The 23,950-nt window shown below is 38.8% G+C and overlaps 1 protein-coding gene across 2 annotated transcripts; it reads right to left on the bottom strand.

Moving 5' to 3' along the window:
• Positions 1-3,671: 3,671 nt before the first annotated feature.
• Positions 3,672-23,557, bottom strand: TM4SF18 (transmembrane 4 L six family member 18). Of its 2 annotated transcripts, XM_017649988.3 has the most exons (6): positions 23,215-23,550; positions 22,938-23,132; positions 20,063-20,152; positions 12,039-12,181; positions 8,015-8,195; positions 3,672-7,252 (listed from the first exon to the last, which is right to left on the bottom strand). In XM_017649988.3, exons 2-6 carry the CDS (start codon positions 23,112-23,114, stop codon positions 7,238-7,240), a joined length of 606 nt encoding a protein of 201 aa, XP_017505477.3. In that variant the 5' UTR covers positions 23,115-23,132; positions 23,215-23,550; the 3' UTR covers positions 3,672-7,237. The 2 variants fall into 2 exon arrangements, with proteins under 2 accessions (XP_017505477.3, XP_017505478.3); XM_017649989.3 differs by lacking the exon at positions 8,015-8,195 and having other exon boundaries at positions 23,215-23,557.
• Positions 23,558-23,950: the final 393 nt, after the last annotated feature.

The raw sequence follows: 23,950 nt of genomic DNA, 5'->3' as shown, positions 1-23,950 counted from the left end.
GTTATTTAGCAGTCGTGGGCTTCCACTCCCTCCCCACTTAGATTCTTTTCCTCCCACCGGTGAGCTGGGGTGGGGGGAGTGCTTGAGTCCTGCCGGGTCACGGCTTTGTATCTTACCTTTTCTGTGAGATGTTGAGTTCTTGCAGATGTACGTATAGTCTGGCTGGTGTACTGTATCTTCTGGTCACTCTTTAGGAATAGTTGTATTTGCTGTATTTTCAAAATATATATGGTTCTGGGAGGAGATTTCTGCCACCCTACTCATGCCACCATCTTGAGAATCTCCTCTCCTAGTGCTGATTCTTAAAGACCCAGGAACAGCCAAGGTGACTCTGGAATCTGCCTTAGTGAACAAGCTCATTCCCTGGAAAGTAATTTGTTCTTTTCTGTATCATTTTACCATTTTACCTAAGTATCTATTCCTAAACAACAATTTTTATTTTTTGAAGAAAATCAACAGCAAGCATAAACCTATCTATTAGAAAAGGCTAACATTATCACTGCTGGATGAAAGTGCCTAAGCTAGGTCGCAGCCTGGCTGCTGGGGCTCACCAGCTCTCAGGAGTGGGCAGAGGGCTCTCAGGGAGCAAGGCACAGTCCTTTGCTGATTCAACATGTGGGAAATGAAGGGAGAGTGGAGACTTCATCAGCACATGATTAGGCCATACAAAGTACAGATAAAAATCTCATCCAAGTATACTGTCGCCAAGTTAAAAAAGCCAGTACACTGGCAGAGGGCCTCTGGGTGATGACTGCCCCTGGCATATCTGCTCCAGTAAACTGGTTGGCCTACACCTGCTGAACAGGTGCTGTTCAGGGACACTTTTTTCCTTCTTCCTGGGGATTTCCCTAACCTCTCTCCTGTGCGTTATCTTCTGTTTCCTGAATCCTATTTCTTCCTTTTCTTGGATGAAGAAGAATTATCTCATTTTGGTGGGGTGCATTCTCCAGTTGCTTCTCAGAGGGGGAATATTTTGAGAATTATTCATCAGAAAATGTCATATATCATAGAAATAATTTCCTTCAGAATTTAAAAGGCATTGCTCCATAGTCTTTCTCCAATTTAGCCATCCAGAAGTTTAAGGACAATATAATTCCCTATACTTTCTATGTAATTTGTTCTGTTTCCTCTGGAAGCTTACAGAATATCCTCTTTAGTTGGGAGGCTGCAAAACTTCATTTAGTATATTGTTTCTATTTGGATATTTGTGCTTTTCAGTTTCATGAAATTTTCTTATATTATAATGACTTCTTCCTTCCATTGTCTCTGTTTTCTCTTTCTAGAACTTATTGTTTGGTGTTGAACTTTGTAGATTGACTGGTTTTCTAATTTTCTTAGTTTTTGCTCCAATTAAAAAAACCTCTTATTCTTTTTGCTCTAGTCGCTGAGTGATTCCTTGATTTTATCTTCCAAATTGTTTACTGAGTTTTTCATTTATACTATCTTATTTTTAATTCCCTGGAGGTCTTATTTTGTTCTATGAATGTTCTTTTTAAATTTATGAACACAGAAACTTCTCTTTCCAGGGAATTATTTTTTCCCTCTTTCCTAGTGATTTGACAGTTTTTATACATTATGAAATCCTCACCCCAGCTAGTGTAGTTACTGTCAACATAAAAAGATGTTACAGAACTATTGTCTATATTCTCCATGCTGCACTTCCATCCCCATGACTAATTTATACTATGATTGAGATTTTATGCCTCTTTATCCCCTTCACCTACTTCACCCACCCATCCCAAACCCTGACCATGCCAACCACCAGTCACTTATCAGTACCTGTGAGTTTATTGCTATTTTGTTCATTTTCTTGTCTTATTTTGTTTTTAGATTTCCCAAATAAGTGAAATTTATGATATTTGTCTTTCTCCACATGGCTTATTTCACTTAGTATAATATCCTCTAAGTTCATCCATGTTGTCCCAAATGGCAGGATTTCTTTATTTTTATGGCTGAATACTATTCCATTATATATATGTAGCATATTTTCTTTATCCATTCATCTATTGATGGACACTTTGATTGCTTCCATATCTTAGCTATTGGAACAATGAGTCTTGCCTCCCTTTTATAAGACCCTTGTGATTACATTGGACTTACCTGGATAATCCATAATAATATCCCCATTTTAAGATCCTTCATTTAATCACATCTGCAAAGTACATTTCAAGGTAACATATTCACAGGCTCCAGGGACTGCAACATGGACATTTTAGGAGGCTATTATTTAGCTTACCCAGTCATATCTGAGTGTTTCCTCTTACACTGGCCAGACTCCCTATGAAGAGGTTCCATTTGGAAGTTAAGTCCTGGCTACTAGCTTTCTGGGATCTGAGTGAGTTAAGAGGCCTTGGAGGAAGCTGTGCCTCAGCATTCATCATTGAAGGTGTATGAGTCACTTAACTTCTCTGGGTCTGGTACCATAAAGTATCCACAGCTTTGGTGAATCTAGTCCATCCAATTCAGAGACCCTCTATTTTACCCTTTCTGAAAATAAACTTTCATGTCTGCCACTATCCAGTGGGGGAAAAGGGATTCAGCCCACCCAGTCCTTCTGGTGGTCTTCCTTTACTGCCACCTCCAGAGGCATCTGGTACTCTCCACTTGGGAGCCTTGTGAGGATTCTGAGGTGTAAATCAGGCTGGCCCACAGCTTTCCCTCAGATGGCCTGCGATTTCCATGTTTCTTGAGTTGGTTTGGTCAGTTAGGTCTCATCAGTATGTTATGTAGCTTCCAGATTTTTATTGCTCTTATCTCTTCCCCTAATCTCCTCATGTTTGTTGGCTTATGTCTTCATAAAAAAACACTTTGTTGTAAATTTAGTGTGTTTTTAGGTTGCAGTGAAATTAGGGGTGTGTGTGTGTGTGTGTGTGTGTGTGCACATGTATGTGTGTTTTCATATTAACCCAGAAAAAGCACTTGACTTGAATTGGTTATGTTCTTTGGGTCACTCATGGGTTGGCTCTGACCTGGGTAGCGTGGTGCCACATCTAGTGGAAAGATCTCAGTGGCCTGGTCTGTATATCCTGCTCTGCCTGCCCTGTTAGACACACTCAAGCTTGACTCCTTGCATTAGTTTCCTGCCAGATATCCCAGTTCCTCCAGGGCTGGAATCTAGTTCTAATCCTCAGCCTCATCTTGCAAAGCAGGAAGCAGAACTGGCAGGAGTCTTTCTAAATATAAATAGTTGGGTTTTTATAATAGTAACCCTGAATTGCCCCAGTTCCTCATAGCTTTCCAGTGTGACAGGCCAGAGGCTGGGGTTTAGGGGCCTGAGTCTGATGGCTGTGATGTTCACATTCTCCAGGCATGTGATGAAAGGAAGTGTGGGTTATCTTGCACTTTGTCCAGCCTAGCAATACTTACCTTTCACCTTTGTCTTCTTTCTTTTTCCAGATTTCTGACCCTGTGCTGTCCCTATCACCCCATGACCTTCCTCCATCCCCTTTCCCTTCTGTTGTGTTTGTGGCATCTTCAGGTCTTGGCCGTCCCAAATCTGCTCCAACTGCACCTAGGTCCTGATTTAAGTCGCCCTGGTTCTTAGAGCTTTACATGTACCAACTCACTTAATAGTCACAACTCCATCATTCCCATTTTACAGATTCAGAAACTGAGGCACAGATATAGTAAGCCACACAGGCAAGACAGAACCCAGATTTGAATCTAAACAATCTGACTCCAGAATACATCTTTAAACCACTATGTTATAAGCCATTTACAAATTGCATCCATGTGCCAAACACTATTTTCTGAGGTACATATACAAATTGCTTTACATATATACATTCATTCAGTCCTCATAGAAACTCATAGATCGAGCAACCAACTGAAAAGGAAAGATGTTGAGGATCTGAATTACAAAATTAACATCTTAATCTAATGGACACATAAAGAATCTTACATCTAATATTTGCAGAAAACACATACTTTGAAAGTACATAGAATATTTACAAATATTAGCACAAAGCAACTCTTAAAATGTCCTAAATATCAGAATCATATAGACCACATTCTATGATCACAATACAATGAAGTTGGAAATCAGATAAGGAAAACACAACACCAGCTCATGTATTTGGGAATTTTAAAGCACATTTAAAAACTCACAAAAGGAAAAATAAATCATAAGGAAAAGGAGGAAATATTTATAACTGAATAAGGAAAATACAGTATTTCAAAACTTGTGAGATGAAGCCAAAGTGGTACTTAGAAAAAAAAATGCAGTCTTAATGTTTATTTTGGGAAGACATGTTGTAAATTAGTAAGGTAGGCATTTAAGAAGTTTGGAAAGGTACAATGAGATAGAAGCAAGGAAAATAAGAGGGAAATAATAAATGTAAGAGCATCTGTGCATAAAATAGAACTCATTCTCAATTAGGATTAGCTGGCAATACTCAGGCTCTCTGAGAATTTATAAAATGGAAAGAATATTTTCTAAAGAGGGTAAGAAAAAGGGCTATCACTCACATACCCTCATGTCTAGTTCTTCCCTGTTTTAAACTCAAGTGGATTTTACAGAAAGCACTTGCTTTTTGAATTTTTTCTCATTATTCAAGAAGTACATTTTCAAAGGAAAATTTGAAAATAGAGAACAATGTAAAGAAAAGAAATATAATTCATAAAACCCCATCATTTGGCAGTAATTATTAACTATTAATATTTTGGTATTTTTTCCATCATTTTTTCTATGTATCTGAAGGTTTGTACATGTCTACATGGAATTATATAGTTGTGTAAAAATGTGGGCTCAACTGGACACATGGATTTGCATCCAGCTTTTTTACTTAAAATTACACCGTCAACATATACTCTTTAAATACAAAATTTTTGGTGGCTGTGGTAATATTTAATTTACTAATAGATAGATTGTACTGCGTTGAACTGTGCCCCTGTTGTTAGGCAATGTTTCCAGTTCTATGATGGAGTTACTGAGCTGACGTCTATTCATGGTCCACCCTTCGTATGGTACCATATGGAATCTAAACAATATTAAGATAATCTGCAAGTGTCTAACTCACTGTTGGGGTTGACCCACTGGAAGTCTGTATACAAAAGGGCTGAGGAGTCTTTGGGAGAACTGGTCAAGAGGCACAAGATATGATGAGCTTCTGGGCTGGACGGAGTAATCAGATACTCTCCGTGTGCTGGTGTTCTTCCTCGTCCTTCAGTGAGCTTTCTGATAGCAATGCCGAGGCTGCCCATTCTTCACTTCCCAGTTCAAACTCTCAAGCAAGATCGACCACCCATGTGGTGTGAACCCTGCTTTACTCTAGGCTAACTCAGAGCCAGTGGGGTGGCACCTGGCTGCCCGTAGCTTGGTTCTGGGATAAGGGCAGGGGGTCATGGGGTCCACAGTATGGCTTACTTGCAAGAGGCTTGCTTCAGCAAAAGCTGTGGACTGGGTGGCTATGCTTAAAGGAGGCTGCAGGCAGTTCCGGCACAAAGGTGAGAGGCATTTCTCCCTTTTCCCCCAGGCTACAGCCCAGCGTTGGCAAGAACAGGTATTGGCAGAGCATGTGAACAGCGTCCATGGAGGGAAGAGTGGGGAAGTGGCAGAAGTGTTAGAGCCCAGCGGACCTACGATGGAGACAGGCGCTCGGCAGAGCAGCCGCGGAGACCAGAAAGGCCTGCCCTGAATATCCAACACCTGAGTGTCTACTGTGCCCATCTGTGCTGGACCTATGGATGACAGGAAAATATGAGACATGGCTGCTGTCCTCAAAGAGGTCATGGTAAGTATAGGCAGATGGTTTATAAATGTTTTACTTAAAAAAAAAACTTGTTTTTAAATCTTACCATTTGCAGCAACATGGATGGAGCTAGATGGTATTATGCTCAGTGAAATATGCCAGTGGGGAAAGACAAGTACCAAATGACTTCCCTGATTTGTGGAGTATAACAACAAAGCAAAACCGAAGGAACAAAACAGCAGCAGACTCACAGACTCCAGGAAGGGACTAGTGGTTACCAAAGGGGAGGGGTGGGAAAGATCTGGTGGGGAGGGTGAGAGGGAGGGAGAAGGGGATGAAGGGGTATTATGATTAGCACACTTAACGTAGAGGGGTCATGGGGAAGGCAGTATAGCACATAGAAGACAAGTAGTGACTTCACAGCATCTTACTACACTGATGGACAGTGACTGCAATGGGGTGTGGGGTGGGACTTGATAATATGGGTGAATGTAGTAACCAAAATGTTGCTTGTGTGAAATCTTCATAAGATTGTATATCAATGATACCTTAATAAAAAAATTGTTTTTTATAAATAAGGTAGTAGTAACTCCTCAGGACACAGGTATCAGCTGGTCAATGTGCACCTTCTCTAATCCCATCTGCTCATTTATTTCAAGGCTAAGACTATGGCCACCACACTCATCACCACAAGTAAGAAAAGATGACCAGCAGCTCAGTTAGAATGCCTAAGTTTATATAAAACTATTTTGGGCTTATTTATCTCACTACTTTCCTCACTGAACACTGAAATGTTACTCTTTGATGTTGACAGATACTCGAGGTTGGAAAATGTGGAAAAAACATATCTTTAAAGTTTGGAAAAACAGCAGAAGTTTTTCATAGTAAAAATACAAGTTTTGTAAAACATAATAAAACTTAGAAAACAGAGAAAAGTAAGAACGGTCACCTGTGACCCAAAAATCAACCACAGTTGGTATTTGTGTAAATCCTTCTAGATTTACTTTTGATCCTCAATTTTGATTATCTGGAGTTTTGTTTGTTTATTTTAGATAGTAATGCTTATACTGTAAGCAGAAATTTGTAATCTGTTTTTCACAGAGCTGTATTCATAATCTTTAAAACTTCATGTGTAATGACTATATAATATTTTGTAATGATTATATTCTATTATCACTAATGTACCACTATTTAATCCTTCCCCTGAAAGAGGCTTTGTGGTATTTCTAATTTTCCAGAATATTAAATAATGTTGCAATGTATCTGTATAAAGTTTCATTTGTATCTTATTTATTCCCATAGTATAGATTGGAAATGGATTTGTTTGATCAAAGAGTGTAAACATTTCTGAGTTTCTGACACATGTCATTTAGAAAAAAGTTCTAAATGGAAAGGTGGCATGATTGTAATTACCAGCAGATTTCACAAATGGGCAAAATAACACCAAATGATGAAAATACCATCATTTGAATATTGCCCTCCAGTCTACACAGTGGATATGAGACAGTTGGCCATATCTTGATGATTGGAAATATTCTTGTCCTTCTTCAAATAATTCCAGGCTATTAAAAAAGGAAAAATAAAGTCAGTAAAGTAGTAAATTTAGCTTGATTAATGATTCATAATACAGGTGACAACTTAAACTTATACTTATATTGAAAACATGATTGAATAGAAAAATATCTATTTGAAACCACTAGGAAAGGTATTATATGTTATATGTTATTATATGTTATATCATCTGTAATAACATTATATGTTATTAAACAAGATACACGGTAACTTATTGTTTTCACTCTAGACTTGCTGGAAAAGTTTGGAAGCTTCAGCCATAACTAAATTAACATTAGTGTTTAAGCAGATGAAGCAGAAGCAGTTGCTAATGATTCAGTATAAAGAAGGTTATTAATTAAATGTAGCAGCATAATTCAAAAGAGAAATTATTTCAATGGAAAAATGTTGTGAGCCTTCAATTATCTTATGAACAGGGAAATTCTGAATAAATGATAAGACTTCTTTGTGCTTTGGGTTATTTCTCCATAGAGCACTGAAATTTTGCTTATTCATAGCACTTGTACTGTTTTCATTGTTCAACGTGGAATGCAGATTTTACAGTTATTCCATTGACTCAGTCCATTCAGACAAGCCAACAGACACATTGGAATACCAGAAAAAACTGAGATATTAGAGCTTGAATAAAGACAAGGGCAGTAGGAATGTACAGAAGATGAAGGAGTTCTAAAAATCTTTTCAACAAGACTCACTGAGACCTGGACAGTAGGGGTAAAATAGAGGAGGTACAGGTGCCAGTGGTGGTCTGTTACCTGGATGATGACTGAATAGGTTCCACACAGTATCTTGGATAACTGAATGACTACTCTGGCGAGGCAAACGATTACTTGAAGCCCACTGAGAGCTATGAGAATGGAAAATAAAATGATGTTCCACTCCACTACATGTGCAGGTTCCAGACACTGAGTCCATATGCTGGAATCTGTGAGGAACCTGAGAGAAAGGACAGAAATGGCTGGTAAGACCCATGGTCAGGCTTAAATTCTTGGTCCAAGGAAGAAAGCTACAGGTATTTCTATGTTTGTGAAATTCATATATATGATTAATATGCATAATACTATTACACATTAATTAACATATTTTAAGAAATCATTCAGATAAATATACTGAACACATAATATGCATAACACTGGGTTATGCTTATTATAAACGTGGTGCCTGCCTCAGAGACAATTCTAACTTGTTTAGAAGGCAAGACACATACTGAAAAATTTCAATAGAAATGAAAGACAGCACATGCCAATAGCAGGAGAGGTAAAGGTTGCCCATTCCTTAGGAGTCCGGAACTTAGCTCAGGATGGCAGGGACAAGGCTGAGCTTATGCTGGAAATAAAATCAGGCATGTGGCAGAAGAGCAAAGAGAAATGCTGCTAGAAATTCCTAGGATCTGTCACAAAGCCCTTCAGAGCAGCAGTTCTCAAACTTGAGCATGCATCAGGATCATCTGGAGGCAAGTGAAATGCAGATTGCTGGGCCCCACCCCAGAGTTTCTGATTCAAAGGATCTGCCTGGGGCTCAAGGTTTTGCATTTCTGACTTCCCAGATGATGCTGTTCCTGCTGTTCTGGGGTCCACAGTGCAGAGAACCTCTGCTGTAGAACATGGCAGTACTGCAGCTGTGAAGAAGAGTTAGATTATGGGGTAAGAATGCAAAAGATTGAACGGTCCAATGAGTCTGGTTTAGGACAGGATTATGAGACTTAAACCATTCCCAAGATACTCTTGAAACCACACTGAATCTACCTGACTGACTTCTGCTCACTTCCAGGTCAGCCATGGCCATTTGCACCTCGAAGGGTCACCAACACCCTCTCTGTTCCACTACATCTAAATGCAGAACTGGTCTCTTCAAAAAATTCCCCAAATGAAAACAATCAAACCTATTTATTGGGCAGAGTTGTTTATAAATATCTTGCCTTTTTTTAAAGACAATGATTCAGCCACTCTGGATACCAGCCAAGTGGCCTGGGCACTGTCGTCTGTGGTGAAAAAGGGTGAATTCTGTATTTCGGTGACCACCACCACCATGACCTCTTCCTATCCCTCCTCTATTTCTCCCCTATCCCTTCCTTTAGCTCCCTCTTTCCTTCCTTAATTTCCTACACTCTCTGCTCCAGGACAGTCAGCAGCACTCTGAGGATTTCTAGATGTCGCTAATGCCAGTGGCCCTTCGGTCTCCAGTAGCAGAGCACCTAGTATGGGGCAGGAACGCTTGCATATGCGGGTTCTTTGGCGAGGGGCTTTACGTCACTGACTGCCATGGTCTTGTTTGGACAATGAACTTAAAATATCTAACCCAAGGGCCAGTATTGAATATTCAGTAAAAGGTATGTAAAAATGAGCTGGACTCTGTAAAGCATGATACAGTTGTGATTTCCCGTTACCATTTCCCTAGACCCAGTTCCTAAGCCCTCACAGTTCTAACTCGGTCTCAGCCACCATGGAAGCTAACCCCTTTCAGAGCCTTACCCTGGACTGGTCTCAGAAGCTCTGCACAGATCATCCAACACTTAAAAGCCGGATGATTTGCAGGGTTTCTATTTTTCTTCCAGGCTCTGGTACTATTTCTTCTTATAAACCACAGACAGTCCTAAGTGCACTAGCGAGGTCTAGAATGATTGGAGAACCTTTCCCTGACACTCACTCCCTATACAATCTGCATACACAGATCTAACCTCATCACTTACTCTGGTATGTTGTAATTCTGTCTGAATCTGTATCTGTATCTGTATGCTATACTGTGTACTCTAAGAGCACTATTGTGATTTATTCATCTCTGAAGAGCCAGGTCTAAGACCCAAGGCAATACCTGGTGCATTACAAAGATCAACAAATGCCTGTTCAATGAAACACTCAGCATCCTCTCTGGTTACCATGCCAGTGGCTGGACCTATTGGCCAACTGGAAAATAGAGGACATTATATGGCAAAAAAGAAAAAAAAATGCAGGGTAATGATGTTAGTGATAAAATCTGGCATGTTTTGATAATTTGTTAAATCTAATTTGTGTTTTACTTCCATTTAATTCTCAATTCTGTGAGGTAGAAATGATTATTATATTCAATTTAGAGAGGCTCAGATATATCTAGGTATTTTTCTAAGGTCACACAGTTTGTACGTAAGAGACAAGAGACTGAAGCCTGGATCCATAGCACTGAAGGCCTGTATTCCAAAGGCAATGTTCACATGAAGGCTTCCATCTCAGTAGAATGTTCTGTCAGGTCTGTTTGAGTGCCTAGAGGGAAGGCAACCTGTGTAATTTATCTTTTATTCTCTAGCACCTAATTCAAGGCCTGGACATAGTAGGTGCTCACTAAATATTTGTTGAATAAATGCACAATAAATGAATAGCTTGTTTGTGCAACTTCAGCTTTAATGTGTGCTCCAAATATTTGTTGAATAAGTGAATATCTTATTTGTGTAACTTAAGCTTTAAGGTGTGTTCCACCCTGAATTTTCCAAGCCTTAAAAATTTCTCTAGGAGACAAGAGATTTAGCTTCCCGTCATGGCCTCCAAACAACATTTCACCTGCAGACATTTTTATGTAGCTATAATCAGGTGAATACAAACGTCAAGGACAACTTTAAAGGAGTAATGGACAGGCATATGGCAGCTTGAGATTTTTGCATTGAAAGAGGAGGCTTCCTTGGTTTGGAGTGGGGGAAAGTTCAGGAGCTGACGGCATAAAAATGATTTTTTTTTTGCACTCAGTGCGGCATTCTACCTTGGAGTTCCCTTTTCTGAGCCCCTTCAATCCCACAAGAATGTCTCCAAGTGCTCAGAAAGGCCTGAGGTTATCTTCTAGGTTCTCATGACATGAGGGATCTCTGTTCACATCACGTGGCATCTTGCAAAAGCTTTGGGAATAAGGCAGCTGTGCACGCAGAAGCAGTTTGGCCATGCAGGCCTGACCATGGAAGACCTCAAAGAGATGTGGGCCTTGAATAGAGCCAGACATGGGGAATCGAGAAGAAATTGTAATTTCCCCAGATACTCCCTCATTTTATTCCATTAGAATTCTGAGCACAGGACCAGACAGGGAGAGATTCAGGGGACCTCCTCTGTATCCATCTGGGCCCTGCTACCTCCTAACCTGTCTCTGAAGGCACTGGTGGGCCATTAAACCCAGCACAATGCCAGTGTGAGGTGTTCTGCCATCCAAGACTGGGTCTGTCAACACCTGACCGAGCTACCAGTCCTCTGAACAAGGGGGCCTCCCTAGACTTTCCTGCAACACGTGCTGGCTAAGCTCCTGGCTCCTTCTACAGCTCCTGTACTTAGTCATGTCTCTGGATCTCAGACTGCACCTTGCTGCTCACCCTGCCAGGTTCTCTCTCTGCATAACCCCTGACAGTATGGCCGGGGGGCACCAGCCAAGGGCACTGTGATTCTCTCCCAGCCAAGCTCTTTCACCTCTGTCACAGACCACAAGTCCAACCTGGCCACAAAATGAGATGGAATTTCTAGAGCCACTGAAGTCCCAGGCTCCGGCGGTCACCAGAACATAATAACCACGAAGCTTTGTTCTGGAGTATGGGAGACACACGCACGCCTCCCCTTCGGATATCTCCATGACAGCCTCAAAATAGTGAATGCATGTGGCATTAAAAACTGGAGAAAAATCATCTAAACAAAGATCCGTGTAGGAACAAACTGATATTAGTAAACTAATAGGAAAATTCTGCACTCTGGTAACGTGATCATGCAAATGAATATGAGCAGGAAGCCAGGTGCCTCCGGTTTTCAGATTCCCTTGATCTGGGGAATTATTCCTTACCGTCCTGCAGTGTCTTCAAAAGCATACTCCCAGCCATTGGGAGTGTGGCAGTATGGGCCCTGAACAAGGCCCAGAGCAGATATGGCCAGGCAGTATCCAGAGAAAGCAATTCCAAGGGCAGAAAAGATAATCGACAGCAGTGTCTAAATTAAATATAGAAGAAGGAAGTTAGTGCCATAGAAGGGGACATGAGCATATGTGGCTTCATGATCAGATAGGTACCTTCCCAAACTCACCCAAGCCTTCTGCGGTCTATGTAATACCAAATGTCCACGTAAGAACAAAAGCATTTAATCCAAACCCACTTCATCTTAAAATTATTTTTTAAATGACTTTGTTTGGCATTCCACACAGGAAACTAACTTATTTACTAAATGTCTTCTTTTTTTTCCTGGAATTTTGATATCAAAATAATGATGACATCATTCATAAATACTATAAAGGAATGTAACCAATCACTCTATACTTCTTCATTGAAGATATTATTTTCTAGGTAGAGTGAGTTCTTTAAGAATCACAGCTATGATCCCTGTTTTCTCTTATGGAGATGATATTTGAATATCTTCACATACAGGACTATGAAGGGAAATATCAGGTGTTAGCCTAGATGGTCATATTTACATTCAAGTGAGGGTGGGATTGAAGGGAGGGGGCTGTTTTCATTTGAGTAGAGAGAATGAGCCACATTCCCAGGCAAATTGGTACAAGCAGAGTTATGAGAGTAAGTAGATCAGTTTGATCTAAGGGGGGGTCCTACTGAGGAGTAGAGGGGAGAAGTTCTTGAGACCAGTTTGACACGATGCTCATGTTGGGAAGCAGGGTTGCTAGGACACAACCCAGCCCTGGAGTCACTTTGAAGTGAGTGCAGTTCGGCAGATCTGGGCAGAAGACAGCTTTGAATGCTGGGTGACGGAGGCTGGACTTCATCCTTCAGGACCAGTGACTTTTCCCCCATAAGCAAATTTTTCAAATCTACACAAATCTGAAGGTATAGTACAATGAACCTCTATATACCCTTTTCACCGAGATTCACCTTTTATGAATGTTTTACCATTCTCACTTGCTCTTTCTCTGTATGGATATTATACACACACACACATTTATTTATTTCCACACCTATGTTGCTGAACCGTTTGAAAGTTGTTGCAGACATTGTGATATCTCACTCCAAAACATACCAGCACTTATCCCCCAAGAAAAAAAATACTGTTATTCTAAACTGTTTTGAAGTTTTCATGCAGGATCCAATGAAGGTTTATGAACAAGGTTCATTTTTCTTTAGTTTCTTTTTATCTACACTAGTCTTGCTGTCATTTTGTTTTTCAGAATATTAAATTGTTTTTGAAGAAAATCTCAGCCAGTTATCTTGTAGAATGTCCTACATGGGGCTTTCCTGTTTGTTTCCTCACAACCAGACTTGGGTTAAATATTTTGGCAAGAAAACTTAAGTGGTGTGGGTATATTATAGGCCTCTCATTACTATTGGTGACACTAAGTTTGATATCTTGGTTGAAGTGGTGTCCTTCAGATCTTTTAAATGTACATTTTCCAGTTTGCAATTGGTCAATAATTCCTGAGGTCATAACTTTGAGACTGTGTCATATCCTGTCCCTAAAAACATTTTGACGGATGGGTTTAACATCATTGATGATCTTCATCTCTACTGATCACCATTTATCACAATAATTGGTTGCAGTGTGCTGCTTTTCTAATTTTATCATTTCTTCTGCATTTTACAGGCTATCATTTGTCTGCCCAGAACAACTTCTATTTCTCATTTCTCTCTCTGCCTTTCCTATATGACTCTCCTGTATCCTCTCCTGTATTACTGCAGACTCATGGATATTATAATTCAATAAGTTCAAATTCATAAAGATGCTCAGATGGTCCATATATGGGCAGTGGGAACATCCCTTCAAGCCAATTCCTGTGCCCTTTGACAGATTCCAGCCATGCTTTGAACACTTCCGTGCTTCCTGGCACAGGATGTCCTAAGCTCATTTTAAATTCATGCTCCCCTAGACCTGGAATAACTCCTTGTCCAGCAAACCATGTAGTTAGGTTTGGAGGAAAGAAATGACATGAGCCAATATGTAATTTTGGAAGGCTGCTCTGGCAGTGGGGCATACCAGCCCGGCATGAGAGAGCCTAAAAATAAGGATTACACGGAGACAATGAAATCCAGAAGACAAAGATATACAATGGAGGTAAAGACACTGATGGGGAAATTACTATCTGCAGATGAAAAAAAAATCTCAGACCTTGGGCCTTGGATGAAAAGGAGACAGAAATGGGGATGGCAAGAAGGGTAGTTTGATTTGGAAGAAAATTTAATTTAGCTTTACAAAATAAGTTGTACAAGTGATAGTAGGAGCGAAACAGAAACATGCAGTAGCCAGGCAGTGATAAACTCCAATGCTGGAAGCAGAAAAATCAAGACCTGCAATATTTGGGACAAAAGTTATCTCAGATAGTGCTTCTTTGTTTACAATTATTTTACTGATGATAACATGGATACCCGCTCATTATGGAAAATTGGAAGAAAGATTTAAAAGTGCAAAGAAGAGAAGAATAATTCTGCTTTTTTCCTATTTGATACTAATCGTTTCATTGTCATCTTTGCATATGATTAAGAGCTTTCAAATTATTTTTCTTATATCGATATTCAGAGAGTTTTGGCTCACAGGGGATGAAATAAGGAGAGCTACTTTTTTCTTAATAGGAGATCATACTGTTTTACTTTATAAAGAACATTCACCTATCCACCATGCTCTGTCTTCGAAAGGGAAGAAGGCTGTTCTGAAAAGACTGAGCTCTTTGTTTGCCGAATGTATGTTCAACGGTTCACTGGGAAGATCAGTGAACAATTTCTTCATTTAAGGAAACTGGCAAGCAGAGCAGGTTACATATGTGTGTGCACATACACAAATTACGATCCAGTGAGTGGATACCATTGCACAATCAAGGTAAGCTTCAAAATAAAGTGGAATTAAGAATCGCAGCTCCATTTTCTGTAAAATGTAGGTGATTTTAGGTATCAGGACTATTTCGAAAATTAAAGGACACGATGGATATAAAAAGTACTTTAAAAGTGTAAAGTATGATCAAAATATTATCTATTATTTCAGGTGCCCTTATTTAGCCATATTTATTTTCAAGGGATAACCACCCATCAAATCTTGACAGAAGAGACTCTACAGAGGAATGGGTAGCAACCGAGACATTGGTAGGGTTCAGGTCACAATATGCCAAAATACGGCACCTGGGTGTGTGGAGCAGCTTAAGCTGAAGGAGTGTTGAGAAAACAGTAGAAGGAGCAAGGTCACCCTGACCTCCCTGAGCCCCTCACGCTTCTTCTCTGAAACAGGTCACAGCATTTCCTTGTACAAGCTTCCCTCTCTCCACCAGGAGGAAGGAGTGCATTCTTATCACTGAAGACAGGGAATTTGGGGCCAAGAAGTCTGTATAAGCAGACCTTGTTAAATGAAACTTCATCTCCATAGTTCTTCTTCATGTTTACTACCACTAACTCAAACACCTCTGTCTTGGCCAATTCTTTACAAATTTATTGTTTCTTTGTCTAAAAGGTAGAGAAGCTTGCTGCTCTGCTCCCTTCCTCAGGTATTCATTCTCTTGTGAAAGCTCCCAGGTGCATGTAAAAATTCAATATGATTTGTAGGCTTTTCTCCTGCTAAGCTGTCATTGTCAGTTTAATTTTCCAGACCCAGCCAGGGCCCCTAAAAAGGTCGAGTGAAATCTTTTCTTCTCTACAATTTCTGGCACCCAACGTGGGGCACCATCGGCTGGAGGCACCTTGCTCAGTCTGGAAGCGTCAATTAGAGATCCTGGACCTCTGAAAGACTGCTGGCAGGAGAGTCCTCACCACACCAGTCTCTTGTATGTCCCTCTGTACAAATTGGCCAAGTGAAGGTGGCGAGGGTCATTTCCTTTCCATATTTAGAATGGCAGGAGAAAAACATTTGTAAGAATTTGTTCTTTGGATTTTGACTCTGGTTAAAATTTGGTTTGGGGGTGCCCATCGGCTACTGATCCTTTCCTTCTTAGGAACAGCTATTACTTTCCTGTTTGTCTCTTGTTTTGTGTCCCAAGAACTGGGCTTGGCTGTCTGCCTATAAGGGCACACAGTGTCAGTTCCTGTATGTGCAGGCCACCAACTGTCAGATGGTGGACCCCAAAATATGGCCATACAGAACTGTGGTTTGCACCCCACTTGTGGCTAGCATCTTCCCATGGACTGCTGCCAGCTTTCAGGAGGGCTTGTCTAAATCTTCTTTCCTTTTGGCTGTCTTTGGAAGTGGTTCTGATCTTGAGAGGGCTGCAAATTTTGTGCATGCCTGTTGCATCCAAAGTTAATTACTGGCCTTGGTTTTAAGTCACTTGACAGGTATATCTTTGATTTAAATATTTGAAAAAAAATTTTTTTAAAGGAGTCCTATGGTCAGAAGTTGGCCAGGTTGGTAGTTGATATTCAGAGCCTGGTAGAAAATTTTTTATTAAGGCTTCTCTCCTAAGCTAAAATGGATCTCTGAACTCAGAGGAAAAGAAAATATGCCAAAAGTTTTGTGGAACAATTTTTGAAAACATCCCAAAGACACACAGCTCTAAATCTAGAATATAGAAATCTATGTCTCTGAAATGTAAACATCCCAGAGATAACTAAAACATTGCCTACAACCATCTGAAACTGAAATTTTAAAAAAAGGGAAGAGAAGTGCCTTAAAAAATACAAGCTGCTATAAAATCTCCCTTACCCAAAATCTAGTCCACAGCCTCCATAAGATTTCTTGTCAAAGGTAGTTACAAATCTTAAAAGTCTTCTCCACAAATATCAGGAAAAGCTTGAGCCATCTGAATGGAGGTGACTATAACTTTACCCATCTGACAGAAACAGAATTTGAATTCTTTTATAAGCTAGTGAGTCTTGTATTAATGTACCTGACACAGGCTAAAATTAAAAGCAAAAACTACTAGAACTACTAGATGTCTGTTTGCATCTACCTGAATATTTGTGTCTATATATGAATGTTATAGATGTGTGATTTTTTTCTACATCCAGATGGTATTACCAAATTAATTTATAACACCCCTCAAAAGATTCTGTTCAAATTGGTGTAGATATAAATGAGCACTCGTATAAATTAAGTATTCTTAAAACTCTCAGAAATAAACTAATTCAAAAAAAAATTTTTTAAGTTCATATCATCTTGCTTAATCTTTGGTAAATAAAGGTAGTTTTAAAATTGTTGGGAAAAAAAACCAACAAGCCTATCTTTACAGTTGTCAGCACTAAATATAGTGCAGTCATGCCATTTTTTTCTACCTAGGTTTATTAGTCAAACAAACTTATGTCTACTAGATGTTTAAGATTATAAAACTATAAAGCCAACATGAAAACAAGCATATGATAAAATTAAATTTCTTACTAAACATCAAACACAACAGTTAAAATTAAAAAGAGATAGAGAAGTAATATGTTCAACTTTTTAGGTACTTTGTTTCCATGTTTGATGCTTGCCAAATATATATATATGTTATAAAACTTATTAACAAGAAAAATAGCTTAAGATGATGGCTAATCTTGCCTAATGTCTCATGAAATTTTCATGAGTAATCTGAACATAATTGTGAAGAGCAAGTGAATTAAATAAATGTGTGATAAAAGTTTATAAGTGAATTTTTAAACAATGATTATGTTTTGTAAAATGTGTATGCTTTAAAATAGCTTCCAAAATGTTTTTGGTAACTTGAAACCATAAAGTTATAACCTTAAAATTAAGTTAAATGATGGTAAGTTAAAGCTGAGTTAAATGATGGTAATTCACTGAATATCTAGATCATTTCCAAATAAAATAAAATACTGAAACATCAGTCACTGAATATAATTTCCCTACGTTGTCTTCCTATTACAGAGAGACTAAAGATATTTGGGTCGGTAAGTAAACATGTCTTGTGCCACATCGAAAAGTTATACTATAAGGAAATGTATACTTCTAGAAATTATGAAATGTATACTCATGAAGTTGCCAATCCACAGAAAGTTGATATGTAACAGTTCTCAATTGCTTACTTCCCAGTTTTCACTAGAAATTGAGGTTTCTAAGAGTTAAGAATTCTAATTAATATTTACATAATTAAAACTGCTTAAAGTAATAAGGGACCAACTCTGTATGCAAGAAAAGTAGGGTGTGTTTTTGGTGAAAAAAAAATGTAGGCAGAATAGAGATGCATTTTTGTTAAGGAAAAAGATAGAGATGAGGAAAATTTCTTCTTCTTTACAAAGCAAATTTTAGGTGACCTCAATTCCCATCCAAATCTTCAGAAGTCACAAACTGGCACAGACTCAAATTTGACCTGCAAGATATGCTGTATTTAGTTTAAATGAGAATTAATTGCCAACATTTTATAATCAGAAGTTTTACATAAAACTCCATATTTCTACTTTCTGTTGAAACCTGAGAATTTTGCCCAATTTTGTCATAGTAACAATAGGCTGGACTTTGATAGCAGCTCCCTCTCTTCTCTGAATAGAAATTTCGCTCTAATGCCTACTAGGCAGGCTTCTTGCACTTCCCCCAGGTGTTTGGCTCCTGGGGGAGTTGGGGCCCCTGTTGGAGAGCCTGCTTGGAAAGAGCCTAGGGATCCCAGGGAGTCCTCTCTCCCTGCCTTTTGCTCTTCTCACTGAGATGTCAAACATCTCAACCGATGTTGCGTATAAAACACTGTGCAGACTTCATTATTTCTTGAATCCATTTGTGCTGGGGATGCTAATAGTGAGTTAACGCAAATTGAGTACATTGATTTTTATTATATGCTTAATGGTACATACATTTACTTCTAGAAAAATCACTGAATATCACAAGTAAAATTTATCTGTCCATTCCTTCACCTAGGCAATTCTTAAGTATTTTCTATAAGTAAATAGCAACAGCTACTATTGTTGGGGATGTCTGATCAACTGGCTGAGATAACTAATTTAATCTTCCAAACACATCAGCCAAAGAAAGCTGGCCATACCGTCTTAGCTGCACATGAAAATCTGGTTGCACCTCAGACGAACTAAACCAGGGTCTCTGGGGGTGGGATTCCAACTCCAAGCTCCCTGATGTTTGCAAATGTGCAGCCAAGATAAGGAATCGCTCCTGCAAAGAATGCCTGGCAGACCTCTGGTTAAGTTCCCCCTAGGTAGAAAGTCACATGTTCTCTTTGAGCCAAAGGTGACTCATGTATGAAATAAGAGTAGCGGTGGTCTGATTCATTGGGTAAATGTGAAAGAACTATTAAATGCTATGCAAATATGAATGAATGAATGGTGCTCATCATGAGGAGGAGGAAGAGGAGATGGATAATCATAGAGAGGTAGAGCCCAGTGCCTGCCTGCTGAGCACAGGCTAAGAAAATTTGGTTGTATTATTCTCTCTTGATTCTATTTTAATAATGTTTCAAGTTCCAATCTAAGAACACCCATCACATATACCCAACACATGGATAAATCTAATCATTTGCTGGGTGAAAGAAGCCAGATATAAAAGACAAATATTGTATGATTCTATTTATATAGACTATAAACTATTCTATAATATAATGACAAAAAAGATCAAAGATTAATCTTTTGGGGATGATAGAAAGGTTCTATATCTTGTGATTGTGGTTTCGTGGATATATTCAACTGTCAAAACTCATGGAATGGTACACTTTTAATGGATGTCATTTATTTATGTAAATCAGTCCTCAATAAAATTAATTGGGGAAAAAACAGACTTACAGGAACCCAGTTAGGAAAAGGCAGTATTATTTTCTAATTTTATGTGTCTCTAAATGCTGAATTTTCTGGAAGAAAGGCAGAGGAATGACTGTAAACAGAAGAGAGTTTTTGGAGTAAACTGTAAGGTTCTGAATGGAAAGGATCATGGAGAGGTACAATAGCATCAATATTTTCATATTTCTGAGTGAAAGGAAAGAAAACTAAGCCCATTCAACTGTCCTCAAAATACTCTTGCACTTACCATGTATTTTTTGCTGCAGTTTTCACTCTGGCAGCACTTACAGTTGTTATCACTCTCCAGGACAAGAAGAACTGCTGCTACTATAAGCATCTATAGTAAGGACGAGAGGAAGTATTAGAAATGGAACAGTAGTTACATTCATGCTTGTAGTCAGAGGGCAATGATTCAGAGTATAGACTTTGGGGTCAAGTAGAACTGGGTTCAATTCCCAGCTCAGCCACTTCCTAGCTGTGTGAACTCTAGTCCTTCCCTTAAAATGGTGTTAAGAACTCACTCATTGGGTTGCTGTGAGTTTATATATGTAAATTTTGAACTTAGAAGCTGATTCATAGTAAGTGATTGAGAACTGTTAGTTATTATTATCATAGTTACCAGTCATTAAAAATTAATGATTAAAGAGAAGTAAATTGTATTTACTACATGGGAATGCCACTGTAGGCAGTAAACCTGCATTTTTCATTGACTTGTGGAGGGCTAAGGAAAGTCATTCATCAGATTGTCATTTGTCAGTCTCTCTTCATTTCCTGCCCCCAGGGAATGCAGGTAAGAGGCATGGTTAATCTGAAACTACATCTCTTAATGCAAAGTGAATTAAGTTCAATTTCCCATGCATCCAGACCATCTCAGGATCAAATTTTCCAGTGTTTTGTCTGTATCAAACCAGCAAACTGGAATAATTCAATGTATTCTACTTCCTTGTCTTGGTATTGTAGACAAAGGGCTCAGGTTCTGGAAAGAACATGGATTTATTTTCTATTACATTTTTTGGTTTGAGCAGGTATGGACTATGTATTGCTTCTGAGAAATTCTCCACCTATCTTTCATTCTCTCTGTTCGGTACTGAATTTTGAAGCTGAGTTCAATGTTACTTTATTGTTTGTGGACAGCATTTCCAGTTTCCAAATTCCTTTAACCTTCATGTATTTATCTACCCATTTAATTATATAGATATTCCTCTCCTTTCTCCTAAGAGGATTAGATGTAGTAACAATAACATTTTTCAAGGTTTCCTAGACAGTGAAAAATAGAGAACAATTTCTTTCCCCCTTCTAAAATTTACATGAATATAAGCAGAAGAGTCCTGTCTTCCCTTCCTTTCAACACCATGAGTTACCGCAGATTTTAATAGGTTCTGGTTTAGCTTTATTAATGCTTTGTAACTCTTCCATTTATTACAATTACATATTGAGGGAAACAATAATGAGATAAGATACAGTTATCCAGGTACAGTAACTGGTTTCATAACAATATTGGTAGAGATACTTTGACTTAGACCCTGTGTCAAAAGAGAAACACAGACATCGCCTGTGTTGAAAGAGAAACTGCTTTCTTTTTTGATTGTAAAATAAAACTCCAATATAGAGGGCTCAAGAAAAATGGGGGAAAACTACCACAAATTCCACTAACCTCCCATGTTTTTATGTATTTAGTCCTAGTGTCTTCCCACATATGTATATTTTACATAGTTGTATTCATAATTATTCACAACTTTGGTACATCTTTTCTTCACTTAACACAAAATAATATACATTTTCCATGCTGTACATCTTCATAATTATGATTTTTGTCACCATATGAAGTGCATGTACCATAATTTATGCTAAGATGTGTCTAGTTATTTACTATTATAAATAATACTGCCATAAATGACTGTGTACACATCTTTTTATTCATTTTGGCTTATCTCCTCAGATTCTCAGGTTCAGGGTTACTGAGTCAAAAGATGTAAGCATTTTCATGGATCTTAACATAGCCTATCAAAATCTTTTCCAAAAGGGTTGCGTTTATTTATAATATCACCACCAACATTCATTATGTATCTGTCACATAGCAACTTCAATAACATCATATGAATATTTTAAAGTTTACTAATTTAATACGCAAAATAGTAACTAAATGAAATCTTTCCAACTCTTCAAATATTATAATGATTAAACACCCACAAAGGTATACAGATAGATTGCAATGCACTTTCTTTTATGTTATTGGTGGTATAGTAAGCTTACAGTGCACAATGTACTGTTTTTAGAAATGATATGATCAGGAAAAGTGCCTTTTCCTCTAAGTTGCCAACATGATTTACTCCGTTTGTTTTTAAAGGGCACAAAGTCATCAGAAAAACATTCATAGATTCTCACCATGGATGATTTGATTTAGTTTTCAAAAACACCCTCCATGATTAGGGGTATGTCAGACTATTTAATGATAATATAGCCCATCCTTCAACAAATACTTATAATCACAATAGTCACTGGATACCTAGTACATGTCAGTCTCTGTCCTAGGCATGTCATATGTGAATTGTTATTTAATCCCCACAATTACCCTAAAAAGTGTATGTCATTATTCCCATTTTTCAAATGAGGACACTGAGTCCCTCAGAGATACGGAGCAACTTCTCAAAGTCTCACTGCACAAATGATAGAGCTTGGATTTTAATTCAAGTTTGTCTGAATCTCCAAGTCTCTACTTTTTCTAAGCTATCTTAACACACCTCCAACCCAGCGAAATCATGAGTACAGAGAGAAAATCTGTTCTGGAAAAGAGCAGCGCCACTGGAGATTATATAGCTTGAACTGACACACAGGGGTTCATGAAGACATAATATTTTTACAAGCCAGTGGCCCGCAAGCTTTCATTAGGACAAGTTTCCTGCATTGCTGCAATAACACAAATGAGCAGCTTAGAGGAAACAAGGCTTCTCTCCGAGTCCTAATGGACTACCTGCCCCTCTACCCTCACCCAGTTTCCAAATCCCGACCCCAGGGGTAGCAGAATGATTTTTCCATTATTCATTATTTCCACAAGGAGCAAGGCAATTCTTAGTTTTAAAAACTCCCCCTGCTGTGATCCCAAGTCTCCAAGTCACACTTACCATGATACCTGAGAAACAGATTCCTTCAAAATACCAGACGTAGTTGGTGAGTTTATTGCTGGATGCGTAGGAAGTTTGCCCATTTGGGAAATACAATAATATATTCACAATTATACTCCAAAGTGCAAGCGGAATCAGCAGACCACTGAGGCAGCTTCCACATTTCCGAGACCCCATTTTTCCCCTGCTCAGAACCTGCAGGAGATTTCAAGAGGGTAGAATTACATAAAGCCTGGTTTTCTCCCTACCTGTCTTTTTTTTTTTTCTAATTACCTACCACTTTCTGGGTCAGAGCCCTTCACTTCATATTTATGAGGAGCCCAGGACTCAGACAGGACTGCAGCCCACAGTCTCTTGATGTGAAATAATGGTTTACTGTTTGGAGAACAATAGACGATGATCAACAGCCGAAGAGCTGAGCTGGTCTTCATCCTGTGCCAAAGGAATGCGGTGTTTTTACTGCTTTTTAAAATAAGTCATTTTCCTCTGGATTAGAGTACTAAAGGCTTAACCCTGAGCCTGTTTTAAGAAGGAAGTTGGGGTAGGGGTTGAAACTGAGTCTAGCAGATTTCATCCAACAGTGGGCAGGAGGTAAAAGAGAAAACTACCAAAGAAGCGTAAGCCAGTGCACGGTGTGTGGCAGGTTTGCTCAAATATCCTGGCTTTATTTATCTCTTGTTTACTCAGTGTTCTTTAACGTGTGCCCACTATTCACCAAGCATTGTTCAAACTGCAGGGCGCACAAAAATGACAAAGAAAGGGACAGACTAATGTGCAAGAAAAGTAAGACATCCCTCTTGGTGAGTTACTGTTACAAGTCCAGCTTTCCTTCCCAGAGTTCCTGTCTGTTCTCTCTACCTCTCTGAAAAATCATGACAGGAATACATTCATACTTTCTGGCTGCATAAAAAATGAAGTTAAGAGACATCGACTAATTTGGTTAAGACATTATGAGTAACAAGTTTGAAACAAGGATGTAAGAATTCCCCCTTTCAAATTGGTGCCCTGAATTT

The sequence above is a fragment of the Manis javanica genome, chromosome 3 (assembly GCF_040802235.1).
Source record: "Manis javanica isolate MJ-LG chromosome 3, MJ_LKY, whole genome shotgun sequence".
NCBI lineage: Eukaryota > Metazoa > Chordata > Mammalia > Pholidota > Manidae > Manis > Manis javanica.
This window is presented reverse-complemented; position numbering and strand designations above follow the sequence as displayed.

Coding starts and splice junctions, on each gene's coding strand:
- TM4SF18 (XM_017649988.3), bottom strand. CDS start 23,114: ATGGGGTCTCGGAAATGTGGAAGCTGCCTCAGTGGTCTGCTGATTCCG. Junction 20,153..22,937: donor TCTGTTTCTCAGGTATCATG/GTAAGTGTGACT, acceptor TCCTTACTATAG/ATGCTTATAGTAGCAGCAGT. Junction 8,196..12,038: donor TTTGAAGACACTGCAGGACG/GTAAGGAATAAT, acceptor CCTTTCTCTCAG/GTTCCTCACAGATTCCAGCA.